The sequence below is a fragment of the Palaemon carinicauda genome, chromosome 7 (genome assembly GCF_036898095.1).
Source record: "Palaemon carinicauda isolate YSFRI2023 chromosome 7, ASM3689809v2, whole genome shotgun sequence".
NCBI lineage: Eukaryota > Metazoa > Arthropoda > Malacostraca > Decapoda > Palaemonidae > Palaemon > Palaemon carinicauda.
In genome coordinates this window covers 116,465,028-116,485,027 of record NC_090731.1, presented here as the reverse complement: position 1 = coordinate 116,485,027, position 20,000 = coordinate 116,465,028, and the positions used below count along the sequence as shown (strand labels likewise).

Below are 20,000 nucleotides of genomic sequence, written 5' to 3'. Positions count from 1 at the left end.
GAGCCGTCATCAGACTAAGTGGGTAATTGTATGGGCATATGAACTACATACCATACACAGGCTTATTTATTTCTAAATTAAGTTTATCAGGTCACTTACATGTACTATTAATGCTTTTTACAACTAGGGAGAAAAAAGTTAATTATCAAGAGGGTAAGACCACCACATATCTCATAACCACTTGCATAACAAATTTCACTCTCAAACATATAATTCAATCTGAGCAAAAGGGAAAGAGAGATCTTGAGATACTACCGCTAGAGAGTTATTGGGTCCTTTGGCTGACCAGAAAGTACTACATTGGATACCACACTCTGGTTACGGTTCATTACATCTTTGCCGACACATACACCGAATAGTCTGGCCTATTCTTTACACATTCTCCTCTTTACTCGTATATTTGATAACACTGAAATTAGCAAACAATTCTTCTTCTCACAAGAGGTTAACTACGGCACTGTAATTGTTCAGTGGCTACTTTCCTCGTGGTAAGGGTAGAAGAGACTCTTTAGCTATGGTAAGCAGCTCTTCTAGGAGAAAGACATTCCAAAATCAAAAAATTTTTCTCTAGTCTTGGGTAGTGCCATAGCTTCTGTACCATGGTCTTCCACTGTCTTGGGTTAGAGATCTCTTGCTTGAGGGTACACTCGGGCACACTATTCTATCTTATTTCTCTTGCTCTTGTTATTGTGAATTTTTTATCCTCGTGTTATTTTCAAGTTTTTATAGTTTATATATGAAAAATAGTTCTTAAACTTCTCTTGTAGTTTTTCATTAGTTCCTTTCCTCACTGGGCTATATTCCCTGTTAGAGCCCTTGGGCTTATAGCATCCTGCTTTTCCACCTCGGGTTGTAGCTTAGCAAGTAAAATAATAATAATAAAAATAATAATAATAATAATAATAATAATAATAATAATAATAATAATAATAATAATAATAATAATAATAATAATAATAATAAAAACTTTACAAAAAAAAAAAAAAAAGTTTGTTTATGGAAAAACAGTTGCCTTACATGGCCAAAGACCTGCATTAAAAATCAGTTAAGTAGAATGCAGCTCTCTAGATTGAAAGGTACTATCAGCACAGAGGATACTAAACCTAACAACTGAGAGGTACTATCAGCACGGAAGACACTAAATCTAACGAAAATTAAATGATCACTCAAGAACTCTAATACCATTTACTATGCCCTGCAGGCTTGATATGCCTAGTCAGGTAATTGGACGACCAGTCAATATAGGGAATAGGAAAGACTTAAGGTTTGCTTCACAAAACTACCTAGAAAGTTTATTCATGTGCACGGGGAACTAGTGTAGTTTATAATGAATAAACTGATGTGGTTAAGTGAAAAGAGAAAAAGAAGAGGTGAGGACACCAAAGAGGTTACCTGACTACGACACCATATAGACAGTTAACCAATGAAGGCATTTTTGGAGATATCCCTCAGGTAGAAGATGAACAAATTACTTTAATGAAATGCATTTGATGCTTAAGTTTCTGGTAAATTGCCAAATAATACTGAATTTGCTAGATCACAATCCTCATAATTATGTAACTTTATCTAGACCAAAATCATTGCTATGCCATATGGGTTGCATGGGTTGGGAGTCATAGCAGCTGTAAGTTCAAATAGAGATAAATAATCATTGTATAAGGGTCCATTAAAACTGGTGGCAAAGATTCAGCTTTTCAAAGTCCTGATAAGGCACTGTATCAGATTTAGCTGAACTTGGTTAATCATATGGATGAACCGGGAGCTGTTTTAATATGAAATAATGGGAGGAGAGATTTGCTGAATGCAAGTTTCACTTAAATTGGCATATGCAAAGGCTAATATATTGGATCTTTCAGTTGTCAAACTGATGCAGCAATACCTTTATCTACTTTCACTGAATGGGGAAGGACTGTTCATTTAAAGAAATATTACTAAATTACAGTAGACATTTTCAGTGTAGCACAAGTTCCTACATATAAACTATTCAATGTAGGGTTAAGGCACTTATATGAAGTATGTATACATAATTGTAGGTATTTACGTTAGTTTAAAATCTCTTGCATTAAAAATCTATAAACTCAACAGCATAGCCTGAGGCTTTATGATATTTCTTATTAACATTTAAGCAAATATAACAAGCAACCTTTAACCATACAGAATTTGTGATCACATAATGCAACACCAATTCATTTACTTCCATGGAACCTCAACCTGATTTTCATATTGCTTACCTTTCCGTTAGTTTTGTTTGTCGACATTAACCATTAAAAATAAGACATTTTCCATTTCCTTTCCTTCCAATATACTAATGCCTCTAATAAAACAATAAGACTTACCAACATTTTGACTAAACAACATAAGTAGATGTCATATAGCTCTTCAGTCTAAATGTTGACTTGGATATAAGACAGCTCCTCAAGAAGTCAGCATTTTTGTTTTGTACTTATTTTAGGAGTTTAAAGATTGTCTTCTCATGGATTAGTTGATGATTCTCTGGTTGTGTAAGAGGGATATCTTTTTTTTTTTTTTTTTTTTTGGGTGATCATGATCCGCATTCTCTTTGTCTCTTGTGCCTGGGACAATTTTTTGTCTTTGAAAATCTTTTGAGGAATGCGTGGGCCTCACTATTTCTGTTAGTAAATTATGTTTCATGATTGCTGGTCAGATTAGAAAATCTTGTGAGGAGTGTCTAGGCCTCAATGTTCCTCTTTGTAAAGTATGTTTCATGGTTGTTGATTAGATTAAAGTTAAAAGTAAAATTTAAGTTTACGTGAAAACCAGAGAAGAATAGAATAGTCTATTATAAAGGGAATGATGACACCACCACCACTAGACTTTCATTTTGCTACAGCTATAGAGAGTTTAGTTTTGTGGAAGCTAATTGGACCAATAAGTTTTCAATTAAGGGTAACTTCTCAAGGGGTAGCTGGTGGTTCTAGTACACCACTCTTCAAATGAGTTCTTATGGTACACAGCATATTTTAGATTTGAGATCCTCTTGTATAGCCTCAAATTATTTCTTTAGTTTAAAGCCTTTTGCTACAAAACCCTAGAATTCCAGCAAATCTATTTGCTATTTTGGACAACTAGATTCCAAGGCATAAACCTGAGATGGCAGCCTGGATCCTTATATCCCTCCTCTCACTAAGGCAAGAGCCACTAAACAACCATTTATCCCTTGTGTGCTGATCAAGATGGCAGTCTAGATCATATATCACTCCTCTTGATGATATTAGCAACATTTGACAAACTCTTATTACTCCGTGGAAGGTGTGACAAACTGTATAATTCCCGTAGACAAATGTTTTACTTTTTAACTGATTTGTTAGAGATTCACTAAAACTGTTCGGCTGCATGTTTAGGCTAAATGACTGTATGCATCGTTTGCTTGGAAGCTCGGCCACTAGCTCATCATAAGGTAAATGTAGGAATTACTTTATCTCACTTGTATAAACTAGTATATTTAAATAAATGAGCATAAGTTCCCATAAATAGTATATAAACAATCATTAAGTGTGTGAAATAGATTATAGCCTGAAGAAGATGAAAGTGATGATATGGAGGAAGAACTAGGAACAGATCAGGTATCTCCTTTTAGTAATTCAAGAAAAATTATTTAAAGATATCAAATCAAGTTACCCAAGGTATATAATTTGTTTTCGATAAGGCCTAAAATCTTCTCATATTCAAAGTACGGCTGGTAATTCAAGTTCCCGTTCAAATCAAGCCTTCTATCCTGCAACATGGATCAATTGACCAATCTAGTTCTGAATTGCGATCTATTCTCTACCCTTGAGCCCATCATCAAGGAAATGATAGATTATAAAAACAAACCCCTTAATGAATGCTTTCAGATTTTTTAAATATGTAGTATGAAAAGATATATATGAATAGATTGAAGGTTTTAACTTCAAATAATGATTGATTAATTTATTCATTTACCTTAAAGTTGCAGGGTACCTAAATGAGGTCAGATGTATATAATTGATTTTAGATAATTATTATTATCCTTGATAATTGTAAAGCATTATTTTGTTAATATGAAAGCTATTTCAGATTCCCATTGCATGGTTTCTGGTACATTTAATACAGTCCAGTGCTGTTTACGGACTAACGAAGGGCAAAATACAAGTTTATTTAAAACTAACAAGTACCCAGACTAACACTGCAGTTTGCATAATTTTTATTTCTTTTCATAGTGTAAGGTCAAGTGATATTAGAAATGAAAAAATGATAAACACTTGGCAGTTCTCTTTGGCAAGTAAATAGGTCAGAATATAATATGTAAATGAAAGGAGCCCATATTGAGAATCAGTCACTTAATATACAGTACATTGAATCAGATAAATTCCCCCCCCCCCCCCTTATATAAGGTAAGGATGCCATGAGATGCTCTATCCTCCAGTCTTCACTTGTGTCCACCGAAAATATTTCCATATCCAAGTAAACTAGTGAATTAAAAGGAAATAAAAAACTAACTTCTATTCTGAAGATTGTAAAACTTTAGGAAAAATGGGAGAAAAGAGGTATAAAACTTTTTTCAGGGTTTTACTACAAGTTATTCCTTGTATCAACTGCATCTAGAGTTTGGAAAAAGTTCTGGATGTCATGATCTCAAACGTTTAAAATTCTCACAAAGTTTTACATGGAGAAACAATCGTTTGCTCTGGAAACAATAAAGAGGAGAGATTGGATGTTTTCAATAGATCCAACAGATGCATATTCTCCCAATCTAGTACATAGAAGACTCAAGTTTTCCTTTTATTATTAAAAATTCAAAGGACTAAGTCTGTTGGTTTAGATGTGGAGAGACTTTAATGGATCATAACGTCTCCAGGGGATATTTGTTACAATAGGCACCTTAACTTGAGACCCTTTCCATTTCATTTGATTTTCGAATTAGACACAATCTTGATTCTGGACATAAAGAACAAGATTTAACTGCAAGTCGTTTGGGCTGGTCTATCGGTTATCACAGAAAAGTTATCTTGAAGATGAACACAGGCCATTCTCTATTCATAGATCCTTCAAAAGAAGGATGGGTAAATGCTCTAGATCGTTCACATTTCTGGTTTTCGTGCTAAACGCAATCTCAATTCTGAAGACGAAGAACGGAATTTAACTACGTGTCACTGGGGCAGGTTAATCAGTTATCCTTGGGAGTTTCATTGGAGATGAAGAACACAGCCCTTTCTCTATTTACAGATCCTTCACTGGAAGGATGGGTAAAAGTTCTAGTTCTTTTACATCTGCCAGAGAAAAAGACATCTCAGGGATCGACTCATGTCAACTGAAGGAAACTTAAAGGCCGTTCAGATTCAGGAAATAGAGGTACAGTATTAGTATTTTCAGGCCCCAAAACGACATTGGCATACATCCTAAAATAAGGAGATGAGAGATCCAATCCCTGTACTTTTTAATTGGGAAAATTTGAGAACACTAAGTTTTCTTCCTCAATTTGTTCAGGTTTTGGTTAATTGAAGGTTAATCAAACAACATAGCATATCAGCTAAGTATAAAAAAATTAAATACGTCTTAAAGTATCGTTACTACATCCATCAATAGAATCTCCCAAATACAGACATGTTTGCAGTCTCACTAAACAAAAGTTAAATTACCCTGACTGGTAAGGACAATTCAATATTATTTGGAGTATTCTACAGACATTAGAGGTAATATGACTTATTTGTTTTGTGGTATTAAAGTTACTACTCTACTTCTGTCCAAGAATACAGTGTCATTTAGTATTGCTGTTTAGTCACAAATCTAAGAGAGAATTAGACCTAAAATCTAGAATTTTTGCTAAAATCGTTTGTATGGGAAGGGTTTTGAAGAACTTGATGGCATATCAAATCTGTATACGATAAATATTTGCTTTAAAGTCCAGGTATACATGTCAAGATTGTTGGGCTTTAAAGCCTACAGTGGATGTTAGAGATGTGGTCTTGGTAGCATGATGAATTTAAGGGCTTGCTTTGGTTAAACTATTCTTTGGGCTTGCAGTTTAGTACACTTTTGAATTTAGTTTACTGGTTTTGTAAAATTACATATGTACTTCCTCAGTAATTTAATATAAAATTTTATATAAATAAGTAATTATGTGATAAGGTAATTTATATAAATATCAATCTGGAGTTTAAATACCCAAAAGGCAACAACACTTAGTTTAGGATAATATTCTATTAATTACGGGAAACTATATGTCTCTTTCCTTGATTGGTTACCCACTACCTCAAGTGTGCGGGAATCAGCAATATTTACATCAAAGGAGGTTTATAGGAATAGGCCAAAATTTAATAATAAAATCTGTCAATTCAATATTCACCTAATATTTAGTAGTGTCAAAATGATAAGGAATTATTTTGACAGACTAAAGAGCAATATGACAAGAGCAGCATGTTATTGTTATTAGATTCTGATAAGCCTCACTGCTCCACTAGAGGCATTGATATACTGAAAGTTACGAAAACAGAAAATTTCTTGATTCTGATGGGTATCGTCAACATTACAAATCCCCCAAAGACACAAGAAATATGAACATAAGGCGAGTACAAAAATAAATTTTATCACAATTAATTTTTTAAAGTATTTTCTTACCATGCAAATTTATGCTTTAGAAAATAGTATTGCAATACATAGAAATATCTTATTGTCAGATAAAATTACTACAGCAATGTATAATACAAAGTTTCATGATAAAAAATACAGAATTAAATGCTCTACTCTAAATTAGGGAGAGTGGCATCATCAACCAGGAAGATAGTGCACCTAAAATCTACCTATGTTGTCAATTGATCAACAACAAAATGCTTGGCTAAGGTATGTGTTGTACCATATCTAATTTTGAAGCTATACAGTAAGTTAAGCTATAGTATATAGAATAATAAGAATATTAATAACAACAACATTGCATTGCATATTATCCCAAACAGATCTTTAGCCCAACCAAACAACCATAGCATGGATAAACAATTGAAAATGCTGATATTTCACTTGGGATTAGGAGCATTTTGGATATAGATTTTGGGTAGAGATATTTGAATAGTGTACCAGCAACACTATTTTATGCAAATTTTCCTTCTTACCTGTCCATTCCCCTGTATATTTCTGAAGATTCTATCATTACACATTTTAAATAAATTACAACAGAAAGCCTTGTACTTACCTAGGATCAGGATCAACGAACCAGTCACCTTGGAAAGCCCATCCTTCTGGTTCAAAGAAAGCATCGCGAGACAAAGAAAAACGTCCATCAGCATCAGAAAATGTTGGTCGTGTCATTAGCAGTCCTTTATCACTCCATTTGCCACTGCCCGGTACAGAAACCACCTACATTAAGGAGTACAATCATACATTACAAAAACAACTTTACAAGAAGAAAGAAAAAGTAGTTATTTCAATACTTGCCCATCATTCATAATGCTGTTTGTTTTCCAAGCATTAGATATTTACTAATAAAAAACTAACACTGAAATTGCCCATCTTAACATGGAAGCACAGGTCTCCCCCGTTTATCTAGTTGATATGATCTGCTTCCGACATCATATCGTTAATGTCACTTAAATACAATTCTTCGTAAATAAATAAAAAATATAACCCCAATATGGAGAGGAGTGTAGGAGACACAAACGATGAGTAAGTGATGATATAATTGATTTCATTTTTAAATTATTTTAATTTGTTTATCTTACCCATCACTCATAATGCTGAATTGTATAGCACGGAAGAGCAGTGGTAATACAACTATGAACAAAAATTGTTTGGCATATATTTGTTAAAACTAAATTACTTAATTTACATACAATTATAAAATAATAGTGTAGATAAATGTTAATAACAAAACCTCACCTAAAGAAGCATAGATGCTAATCTCATTTCCAAATTTACAGAATCTACTTGCAATAGAACCATGCCAATTTTTTGCCAAGAAGTGAAATTATTATTGTTTTGGTGAGATTGTCATATGCTTACCAGCATTGTAATTAACCAATGGAAAAAAGAAAACCAAATTTTAATACAAATATCGGACTATCGGGAAAAAAAAGAGATTCCTCTACGAAAATTATAGTGTTTACGCATACCTAAAAATCAGAAACTTACCGAGGGTAAATGATGATAAACATGAAAGACATTTAATTACAATTCAAATAACGCAAAAATTCCAATCCATAATGTTAGAAATTTAATTACAATTCAAATAACGCAAAACTCCAATCCATAATGTTAGCATATAGCCTAGTGAAACTGTGACTGTGAAGATTTATCTTCACACTTATCTTTTCTATTTTCGTTTACCACTTGCATGATTTATATTAGTTACCCCTCTTCTGTTTTCCAATTCTTATTCATCCTTTGTCTGATGCATTTGAGCTACTCCTTTCCTTCCCTTCAGTTTTCAAATTTTATTTATTGCCGATCTATACTTGTGATATCGCACAGGTGAGATTTCAACAGCACTGCCTTTAATTCCTTTATGAAATGTTTGAATGCTTCTATTTTCTTAAGCATCGTGTTACAGGACGAATTATTCACTAAACTTGAATGCAAGTTGTACATTGGAATGTACATCTATTTTACTTACATCTCAGAATATTTTAGAGTCTGCTTTAGTTAGGAATTTTATCATCCGCTACACACTGCCTCTGACACCAATTTCTAATTTCAATCAATTATTGCATACACCAGACATTTAGGGTTTTGTTTACATGTATATCACCCTTGAGCCACAAGATTAATTATTATATTTTTATATACAACCTCTGCTTCTTGAGAGATTAATCACGATTTTTTTTATCCAACATGGCCACCTCAAGTTCGGGTAATCTTAGAAATCCCTCACTCCTCCACCTTCATCAGTCTGAATTCGGGACACACAATTCTGTTTTCTTTTACAGTATGATTAGCCGATACAATATTTTGGGCGAGTTTCTTTCCATTGCCTTGTTTTTGTAACCCCAGTGGCAGCTCGTGTAGACTTGGTGGTGTGCATCTCAGTATTTGGGAAGTTTCAGTTGTATGTGTAAGGAAGATTAAACTGAAGACGAAATAGTGTGTAAAGAATTAGAAAAAAAAATATGACAATGGAATGTGGACTTTTTGTTATAGACAGAATACACCAAAATGCTTCACAGGCTTGTTTCAGTCAGGTGAAGACAATAAGTGCAATATTTGCAAACTGTATCTTTATTAGCCTTTTAAATAGTTGTCAATTATGCTGGATGTTAAAGCAGTATTGTGAAGAAGGATATACAGGCAAGGAATTTAATACTTGATAATTAGTGTGTTGACCATTGAAACGTGAATTGTCTATATTGGAGTGAAATTTACCTGTGTAATACAAATTGTTCCTACCTTCAGTGAAAAACAGTATTGTGGAGTTGTGATTAATATGTTTTGGTTCTTGGTGTTAAGAGTTTGTTTTGGGTAAATTATTCTACTTATAGTTAATTCCTTTGTATTGAAGATTGGTGACATTGATTAATTAATTTTTGCTGGCGACATTGATTAATTAATTTTTGCAGCTATTAAATTGTACCTTTTCCATGGTATCTTCATCCTGATATGTAAAATTTTGGTGTAGCACAGTGTCAGCTGAATAAAAAGTAATTTTTGGTTTGATAATATCACTAAAGGTATAAGTTTGATTCAATTATGAATTAATGTTTGCAATTGTAAGTAAGTGTGTATGTAGTTGATTAAAGTAGAAAATAAGCAAAATGGTACTTTCATTATAAAATAGATTTTTTAACATACTTACCCGGTAGTTATATATATAGCTTACGTCTCTGACGTCAGGGCAGAAAATTCAAAACTCGCGCCAATCGCCAATTGGATAGCCAGGTGTACCAACCCTGCGCCCTAGCGAGGTACCTGGGAACCATTCCAGGAATACTCATATATTCCATGCCTCTAGTCTCTTAGAGGGGAGGAGGGTGGGACTTAAATTATAAAAAACTACCGGGTAAGTATGTTCAAAAATTTATTTTAAAATGAAAATACCATTTTTAAACATAAGACTTACCCGGTAGTTATACATATAGCTGATTAACACCTTTGGTGGAGGGTCAGAGACAGCAAGTATATCTGGAATTCTGCTTAAGAGTTAATTAAAACAAACTTAAGGGTTCGTACCTGATAAGGAAGCTGACTTCAATGATACTCTGCCTCATTATGTCTGCTAGCCTTATGAGATCCAGCGGTCCTCCCAGGGGCTGAAGATCTCGTAGGGACTGTCAAACCGGTGTATATACCTCATTATGACAGAACCTCCTCTAATAACCGGTTCCGGGTGCTCTCAAGGAACAAATTTGACCACCTGACAAAATCAATGATTGTGAAAGACTGACACAATCTCCACAAACAACCATAAAAAACAATTAAAAGTACCAAGAGAAGAAAAGGTTATTGGGATTATGGGAACATAGTGGTGGATCCTTCGCCCACTATTGCACTCGCTGCTACGAATGGACCCAGAGTGTAACAGTCCTCGTAATGAGTCTGAACACCTTTCAAATAATATGATGCGAACACAGATTTGCTCCTCCAGAAGGTTGTGTCCATAATGCTTTGAAGTGATCTGTTCTATCTGAATGCTGCCGACATTGCTACTGCTCTGACTTCATGAGTCTTGACCTTTAAAAGACCAAGGTCTGATTCATTACAATGAATATGTGCCTCCTTAATTAAAAGCTTGATGAAAAATGACAATGCATTTTTAGACATCTGTAATGAGGGCTTTCTGACCGAGCACCATAAAGCTTCAGAATAGCATCTCAGAGCTCTTATTGGGCATAAGACTCTTTCCAATTCTTCTCCAACCAAATCCGTAAGATTTGGAATCTCGAACGCTTTGGGCCAAGGTTGAGAAGGGCGCTCGTTTTTGGCAAGAAAGCCTAATTGTAACGCACAGACAGCTTTACCATCACGAAATCCAACATTTTTGCTAAACGCATGTATCTCACTCACTCTTTTGGCTGTTGCAAGACTAACCAAAAATAAAGTCTTCATAGTCAGGTTTTTCATAGAAGTTGAACCTAGAGGCTCAAACCTGTCGCTCATAAGATACTTCAAGACAACATCCAAATTCCAGGCTGGAGAATCTTGTTTCCGTTGTTTTGTAGTCTCGAAAGACTTAAGAAGATCTTGCAGATCCTTATTGTTGGATAGGTCATGGTTTCTATGTCTGAACACAGTTGCCAACATGCTCCTATAACCTTTGATAGTAGAGGAGGAGAAATTGCACTTCCTTTGAAGGTGGAGCAGGAAGTCCGCAATTTGAGCTACAGAGGTACTGGATGAGGAAAGGGAGTTAACCTTACACCACTCTCTAAACACCTAACCCCTTACACTAATAGACTTTGATAGTCAAAGTCCTTCTTGCTCTTGCAATGGCTTGAGCTGCCTCCTTCAAAAAGCCTCTAGATCTCGTGAGTCCTTCGATAGTCTGAAGGCAGTCAGCTGAAGAGCGTGGAGATTTTGATGGAATCTTTCCAAGTGGGGTTGTCTGAGTTGATCTACTCTTAATGGAAGTATTCTTGGAGTGTCTACCGCCCATTCCAGTACCTCTGTGAACCATTCTCTTGACGGCCAATAGGGAGCCACTAGGGTCATTCTAGTCCCTTTGGATGTTACAAATTTCTGAACTACCTTGTACAGGATCTTGTATGGTGGGAAGGCGTACAGGTCTAGGTTGGACCAATCCATAAGAAACGCGTCTATGTGGACTGCTTCTGGATCCGGCACCGGGGAGCAATACGCCTCTAACCTCTTTGTCTTTGAGGTTGCAAAGAGACCTATGCATGGACGACCCCAAAGGCGCCATAGGCTCTTGCAAACTTGAAGGTTGAGTGTCCACTCTGTCGGTAGGACCTGGCCCCTTCTGCTGAGGCTGTCTGCCATTACGTATTTCTCCCCTTGGATGAACCTTGTCAGAAGTATAACGTTACTCTCTCTTGCCCACAAAAGGAGATTCTTTACCGTCTTGTACAGAGATATCGAGTGGGTTCCACCCTGTTTTGTAATGTAGGCCAATGCTGTCGTGTTGTCCGCATTGACCTGAACCACTTTGTTGGTGATTGATTCCTCGAAACTTTTGAGGGCTAATAGAACTGCCAACAATTCCTTGTGGTTTATATGCAGAGACCTTTGGTTCTCTGACCATAGTTCCGAAGCTTCCAGCTTGTTTAGGGTTGCTCCCCATCCTGCGTCCGAGGCGTCGGAGCATAACGCAAGGTCTGGGCTCCTTTGTGATAGGTCGAGACCTTCCTGGAACTTGTTCGGTTCTTCACACCACCGAAGGCAGTCTTTGATAGTGTTCGTAATCGGAATGGACATCGCTTCTAGGTCTTTCTCTTTGTTCCAACGGCTGTTGAGATGGAACTGGAGAGGACGAATGTTCAGCCTTCCTAGGGGCACAAATTGTTTCAAGGAGGAGAGGGTTCCTACTAGGCTCATCCACTTCCTTGCTGAACACATTCTTGTTTAGAAACGAATGGAGTTTCAATCTGGCCTGCTCCATCCTTAAGGGAGACGGAAAGCCCGAAAAGTCTGACTGCGAATCGTCATTCCCAAATAGAGAATCTCTTGAGATGGAACCAAGAGAGACTTTTCCTTAGTTTACAAGGAGACCCAGCTCTGTTGAGAGGTCCAATGTTGTCTGAAGGTCCTTCAGGCAGTGATCGTATGAGTGCGCTCTGAGAAGCCAGTCGTCGAGATACAGAGAGGCTCTTATGCCCCTTGAATGGAGGAGCTTTGCTACATTTAGCATGAGCTTCGTAAAGACCTGAGGTGCAGTGCAAAGGCCGAAGCATAGGGCTCTGAATTGGAAGACACCTCCCTTGAAGACGAACCTTAGGTAAGGTCTGAAGGTCGGATGGATTGGGATGTGGAAGTAGGCGTCCTGGAGGTCTAAAGAGACCAGCCAGTCGCCCTTCCTTACTGCGGCTAGCACTGATTTCGAAGTCTCCATAGAGAACTTCGTCTTCAGTATGAACTTGTTCAGCGCGCTCACGTCCAAGACTGGACGCCATCCCCCCGAGTTCTTGGGTACCAAGAACAGACGGTTGTAAAAACCTGGTGAACAAGGCTCCTGTACCCTCTCTATGGCCCCCTTTTTTAACATAAGAGACACTTGGAGAGATCTACAGGAACTAAGACCAAAGGAGGACTCCCTTGAAAGGGGATCTTGTAACCCTCCTTCAAGATATGGATAAACCACTGATCCGCTCTTTTCTTCTCCCACGCTTACCAGAAATTGAGTACTCTGGCTCCTACTGCCTGAAGGCGAAAGCAGTCAGACCCTGCTTTGCCCTGCTCTAAAGCCTCTTCTCTTATTTCTCCTAGCGTCAGGTCTGGAACTACCCGTGCTGGAAGATCTCCCTCGAAAGGGCTGCGAAAACTTGGGAAAAGTTTCTTCCTTAGGCTTGTGACTAGTAAATGAGGGTGGAAGGGCTTTTCTGGCTGTCTTCGAGACAAGATCCTGAGTAGCCTTTTGAGCCACGGCTGCTGATATCTCTCTGATTAGTTCTTGAGGGAACAACAATGGAGAAAGAGGTGCGTACAACAGCTCGGACTTCTGAAAGGGAGTAACCCCCAGCGAAAGAAACGAGCATAATTGATCCCTTTTCTTAAGGATGCCAGCAGAGAACAGCGCTGCTAGTTCGTTGGATCCATCCCACAAAGCCTTGTCCATGCAGGACATCAGATGGACTTGGGCAAAGGTATCCCCTTCTTTAAAAGTATCGACTTTTTTACCCAGAGCTCCGAGAGTCCAGTCTAAGAAGTTAAAAACTTCGAAGGCTCTGAATATGCCCTTGAGCAGGTGGTCCATCTCCGACCGACCGACGAGGAGCGTCTACGAGGCCTGAGAAATCTCCCTGGGCAGAGGCAGGAATCCCCAAGCCGAGAACTTCTCCTGTCTCATACCAGATACTAGACCCAGAGGCCAGTCTAGCCGGAGGGAAGGAGAAAGCTGCTTTTCCTAAGGCTTTCTTAGACTGCAACCAGTCATCCATCAATTTAAGAGCTCTCTTATATGAGCGCGATAACACCATCTTAGTAAAGCGAGCTTTCTCAGAGGCTTTCCCAAGAGTAAACTCAGACGGTGGCGAACGGGGAGCCACTGACACAAAAAAGTCAGAGAACTCCTCCATAAAAACTTTCATCAGTTTCTTCAAGTCGCTAGAATGACGAAAAGAGACAGTCCTCGTCCTCCGACACTTCATCAAACCCCATAGGAGAAAGCTGACCTTCTATATCTTTCTCTGGCAACGTTCCTTCGGGAGCAGCAGTGTTGGAAGCAGTCTCCTTCTCAAAAATATCCTGAGTACCAACATCAATGGAAACAGGCTCATTACGAGAAACATTACTTTCAGTGGCGAACGGGCGTGAAGCTAGCGGTTCAGCCGAACACTCGCGATCAACTTGATCGGAGTCAAAGAGTTCCTGTACTTGAACTGCATCAATATCCTCTTGTAAAGAGTGAGCCTCATTATCGTAATCCAGACTAACATCCGAAATATGGTAAGGGATAGGGAGTTCCGGATCATATCCTGAAACGCGCTTGCCATCAATTTCTGACAAGCGTTCGACTCTGCGAATCGCTTGTTGTTCAGCGACTTGTTCAACTGTTTTCCTTTCGGAAACACGACCTGGAGGACGTTCACTCAAATAATCTGAAGTGAAGAGCGTCCTGAAAAGTAGGACGTTCAACAGCCAGTTTCGCAGGACGTTCGGCAGCCTGTCCCGAAGGACGCACGGCAGCCTGTTACGTAGGATGTTCGGGAGCCTGTTCCGAAGGACGTTCGATAGCCTGCTTCAAAGGACGAACGGCAGCCTGTTCCTCAGGACGTTCAGCAGCAAGTTTGGAAGGACGTTCGACAACACTTTTCACAGGACGTCCAACATCTTTCTTTGAAGGACGTTTGAGCACACGCTCTGACGGAAAGATCTCCTTGCGCTTATAAGGGCGTTCGTGTTCTCTAAACGGGCTGTCAACTGCGGACTTAGGAGAACGTTTATGATCACTTCCTAAAGGATGTTCATAGAGGCTAGCAGGAAGCTTAGATCCTCTACTATGAGGACGTTCGAGCACACATCTTACAGGACGTTTTGAAACTTGTAGAACAGCCTGCTCGCTGTCTCGATCCCGACGAAAACGGTCACGTGTGCTGGTTTGAGGTTTGTCGCTACGCTGGTAGTTCTGCATAAACGACGAGAGCCTGTTTTGCATGTCTTGCAGCATAGCAAAATTAGGATCTGAACGATGTGAAATCGGGGATGAAATCATAACGTTCTCCTTATCGCTCAGCGGAATAGAGCGTCTGGAAGGTGAAAACCAGTCTGAAGGCTGCGCTGGCGCCTGGAATGAGGTTAAGCCAGGTCCTGACTGCAGAATTCACGTGTCGTTGCTAGCAACGGCAGAGAATACATATGAGGATTCCTGGAATGGTTCCCAGGTACCTCGCTAGAGCGCAGGGGTGGTACACCTGGCTATCCAATTGGCGAGAGTTCTGAATTTTCTGCCGTGACATCAGAGACGTAAGCTATATATATAACTACCGGGTAAGTCTTATGTTTAAAAAGTGTTCTTAATTCTGGTCCATAATGGCCCCACTCTACAGTACATCAGACTGAGTGCCCCAAACCCTATTACATTGGTCAAGTCTTAAGAGTAATCGGCATGACACTCCTGACTTCCACAGGAAAAGGCATTCCCTTACATTCAATCATGGGCTTAGTAGGTTTAACTTTATTATTCCTAATACATTGACCTTTCAATAGATATGATCTTTCGAGAGCATGTCTACACATTTGAATCAAGTCATAATAGGGAAAATTTACTTCATTGTGGATTAGGATTAAACTGCCTGTACAGCTAATGAACGATTCTTCAGAATGCTTGAACACCCGACATTTTCTTTAAAGACTGGGTACATTTTCAGAGTAAAGGCCTAAGACACGACATGATCAAATATATCACCTCATAAATAGGATGAGAATTTTGCACTCTGAGAAGACGAGTGAAGCTTTGAATTCCAACTCCCTCTGAAACGGGCTTTGTGCTTTTCCAAGAGATTTTATCATGAGACCACCTGAACTAGCTGGTCATCGAGAGTACAAAGACAAAGATTGTCCCTTTGCCACTGAGGCTAACATGAGAAGCATTAACTTAAGCCTGAGCCTTTAATGCCTATTCTTGATATACTAAACATAACAAGCGTACATATTAGGATCAGGTAAAATCTCTAGCTTCATCATCCTGGGTAGGCTGAAACTCAAGAAACCTAGGAATGTATTAAGCTTAAATTCCTGTAAAAATAATGTAGGCAGACTGTATTTGATTAGATAATTTATTCACTATATCCGTAGGTAACTTGAAAACTATTCCCTACATTTGTAGTGTTAAAATTATTTTGTCTCCAAAGTCCCATAGATCTGCAATCAGAGCCTTAATAATCTACACGCTGGCAATATTAATAGCTTTTTCATTTCTTAACTAGTTTATCTTTAGCCCTTATAAGTGTTAACAAAATAAGTAGATATTTTCACTTCTTTTACATATCTACACCAGAAAACAAGGAACTGCCACAGCAAACCATATATGTGAAGTGTGAATTATATGGGTCATTTGGTAGTCTCGTAGTTAAACATGTTTCTTAAGTTATAAACTTAGAAGCCTTGGAAAAAAATAAGTAATCCAACGAACACACAACAAAAATCAATAAGAAGTAAAACTAGTTGAAAGACCTTCAAAATTATTCAAATACATTCCTAGAACAATGATAAATATGTGATGAGAACAATGCAATGAAAGATACCAATCATGTCGGCTCAAGGGGAGACCTAGCCTACTATGTTAGAGGGCGCATTTTCCTTGATGTGCTTGCCAAGTCGAATAGCTAAAACTACTAAAATGAATAGCATTACTGTATAAACAATGGGTAAGGTTCGTTGAAATATATTCTAGACAGGTAACTAACTTTCCATAAATATTAACCTTCACATGATCTACGAATATATAAATTGTTTTAAAAGAAATTGCTCATGAATAACAAAGAATTTGGGAGTAATTATTTAGGGCTCTGTTAACTTTCTGTAACCTTGCAAATTTACAGAGAATCATTTCGGATTTTTTTTAACTCTGTGTACCAGTAAATCCTGCTTTTGGCCATTTATAAACATTTTCCAAAGGGGACGAAATAATATGTTGGTTATGCACATAATTTGACCATTTCAAAGCTGATGCACACAATTTGAATTAAATTATAATTGAGAGCTAATACAAAATGGAAATCATAGAGGAATATATATCATATTCTTTTGTTTAGAAATATCAGTAAAAAAATTAGACTATTTTGCTATGACAATCCTTCTAGAGAAAGGATTATGGTATACCTTCCTGCAATATCCCCTGATCATCTGATGAAAAAATAGGACTGAATAATCATTATAACATAGTAGTAGTAGTAGTAGTAGTAGTAGTAGTAGTAGTAGTAGTAGTAGTAGTAGTAGTAGTAGTAGTAGTAGTTAAGAAAGTTTAGTTATAGTTTATCCCCATAAAAACTTATAGTTACAGACCTGGTTTTCATAAGTTTCTGCATATACAGTAAGCTGAACATCTTGGCGAGCATCCCACCAATTTCGGACATCCTCTTCCCTACCAAGCCAAACAGAGGCTCTAACTACACCACCCACACTCCATCTATCTTGATCATCTGAAAAAATTTTAAGATTTGCATATAAGTTTAGTGTTTAAGAATTAATTTGCAAGTCTATTCATTCCTTACACAAAATGCAGTCCAATCAAGAATTAACCAAGATTATCTTGCTCTTCTGGAAGATGAGGCATGCCTTAAATCGGCTACCTAATGAGGTGAGCCAATGATGTACATTCACTCAAAATTTTGATATCCTAAATCCATTTCAGTATGTTGTCGTGGAAACTAGGGATACATCAAAGCGGGGGCTATGGATATATCTTAAACTACCTTGTTGGAGGCATAAGAAGGGCAAAGCAATATATTTATGATGATTTTAAGGGTGATTTCCAAGCTGTAGTAGATGAGGAGAATGAGTGAAAATCTACTATCAATACTCAGAACATCTGACTCCACCAAACGGCATGTTGTGTTTATAAAGGGACAATGGGCAGACTAAAAAAGGTAGATTTACACAGTAATAGTTTAGTTATTTTTGAAGAAAAAGTGTGAGCACTTATAACAGCTTGTAACTTGTTTCATTAATTAATGAATGGGTTATAAAGGGACAGGTAATAACTAAAGATGTGCAGGTATTGGGGCTTTAGAGCCATCCCGGGGATCTGAGTCTTTGAGGTAATTTCATTGGAAAAAATAATTCAAGCAATAACACAAGCATTTCTCCAATCTATTTGGTAGACCAAAATGCTGTTAGAAGCCTTTAAAAGCAGGTTATATGGAGTCTTCATAACAACTTGGAGACCCCATAATATTTCATTGCAGATAGGTTTCTGGAAGCATCCACTTCTATTACTGTACAGTAAAACCTATATATAAAAAATACAAACTATTGATAGTAATGCACATATTTCTCATAGTATAAAATATATCTAAACATGCAAAATTTACTTGCCTGGGTATTCTAATGTGTATGTGTGGAAATTGCCAGCAAGAGCCCCTTTAGAGGTAGGTTCATGGGCATACAAAACTGAGTGGGCTGGTATACGTACAAAGGCTAAACGTCTTGTTCCACTCATAAGCCATAAAAATACATCTGGGAGACCATTCTGGGGCTGAAATATATGACACTGTTGTAATACCAATCTTTTTACGAATATTTATTTTTTTCAATGCAACACCAATGTACAGTACAAGAAGTTCATCAATGTTACTCCTGCCCAATGAAACTCAAAACAAAGTATTAAATGATTTCACAGCGTACAACAAATGTATGCTTATACAAATTCTGAGATATACCTCTTGAGCTAAACTTTCCAACGAGGTAACTATGAACTCCAGTTCGTCCAAAGCTTGAGTAACATTGGAAGTATCAATGGCTTCTGCAGTACTTTTCAACTTGTCCAATTCTAATCTGCGACGATCCCGTAGATGCTTATCTAATGATGTCTCGATATGTCTCACAGGATCAACTTGAGGTAACTTAAGGCTGTTGAAAGAGAACGACATAACCAATATGATCCAAATAAAATCCAACAAAGTCTATCTCAACAAGTAATGCATGTTACAGCAGAAGCAATAAATTTGATATATAATCAAGCTAAAATTACAACAACTGTACCTGCATTTGACCGATAGCCTACTGATAACTTTTTGCAACAAACTTGTGACTTCTTGATCACCTTCACTACTACGCTGAGCACGTAATGCGGATCTCAAGTCTTTCATATCATTTTTCAATTTCTGTAATGTCATACATGTACGTTAATGGGTTATAATTTCACTCTGATCTACACATTACATAATAAAGGTTTCTTTAACATCTATGGTTCATAAATATAAAATTATTGGTTTTTTTACAAAATTAAACAAATTACAGCTCAGCCCTTACGTCAATTATAGACGTGATGTGATTGACAGAATGAAGTCTGTGAGTAACATCTTCATATTCACAATTAACTGTCACAAATGGTGAAGTTTCATCCCATGGTAAGAAATAGTATCTGAAAAAGATATGTGAATTCTTTAGTAGGGAACAGATAAAACAGTTTACTTCTGGACACAAAGGTATAAGAAATTCTGTACATTTTAAAAAATAGATTGTGTAATTTAAAAGATTCTGTATATCTTAAAAAATAGATTGGGTGATTATGGTATCCTGGTATTATTTTGGCTCTTACTTGCATCCATCAAAAACTGGATTAGCTGGGTGTGTAGAGGATGGTGAAGGCAACATTGTGTTTTCAAGCTTGTTTCCAAAATTTCCTACGGAGACTTCTATTTCGAGAGGTCTACCTGTGTTTTCCAGTAACCAAGTTCCTGTTAGCTGGCATATCAATACAAAGC

General features: G+C 37.4%; 1 protein-coding gene across 1 annotated transcript in view; it reads right to left on the bottom strand.

The window, feature by feature from the left end:
- The window catches only part of LOC137643991 (myoferlin-like), a 319,600-nt gene that overhangs the window by 134,886 nt on the left and 164,714 nt on the right, over nucleotides 1-20,000 (bottom strand). Inside the window, 7 exon segments of the mRNA XM_068376837.1 lie at nucleotides 7,166-7,329; nucleotides 17,578-17,714; nucleotides 18,610-18,769; nucleotides 18,954-19,143; nucleotides 19,276-19,397; nucleotides 19,546-19,657; nucleotides 19,835-20,000. The exon segment at nucleotides 19,835-20,000 is cut by the window's right edge and continues 19 nt beyond it. Of these exon segments, the coding sequence (XP_068232938.1) occupies nucleotides 7,166-7,329; nucleotides 17,578-17,714; nucleotides 18,610-18,769; nucleotides 18,954-19,143; nucleotides 19,276-19,397; nucleotides 19,546-19,657; nucleotides 19,835-20,000 (1,051 nt within the window).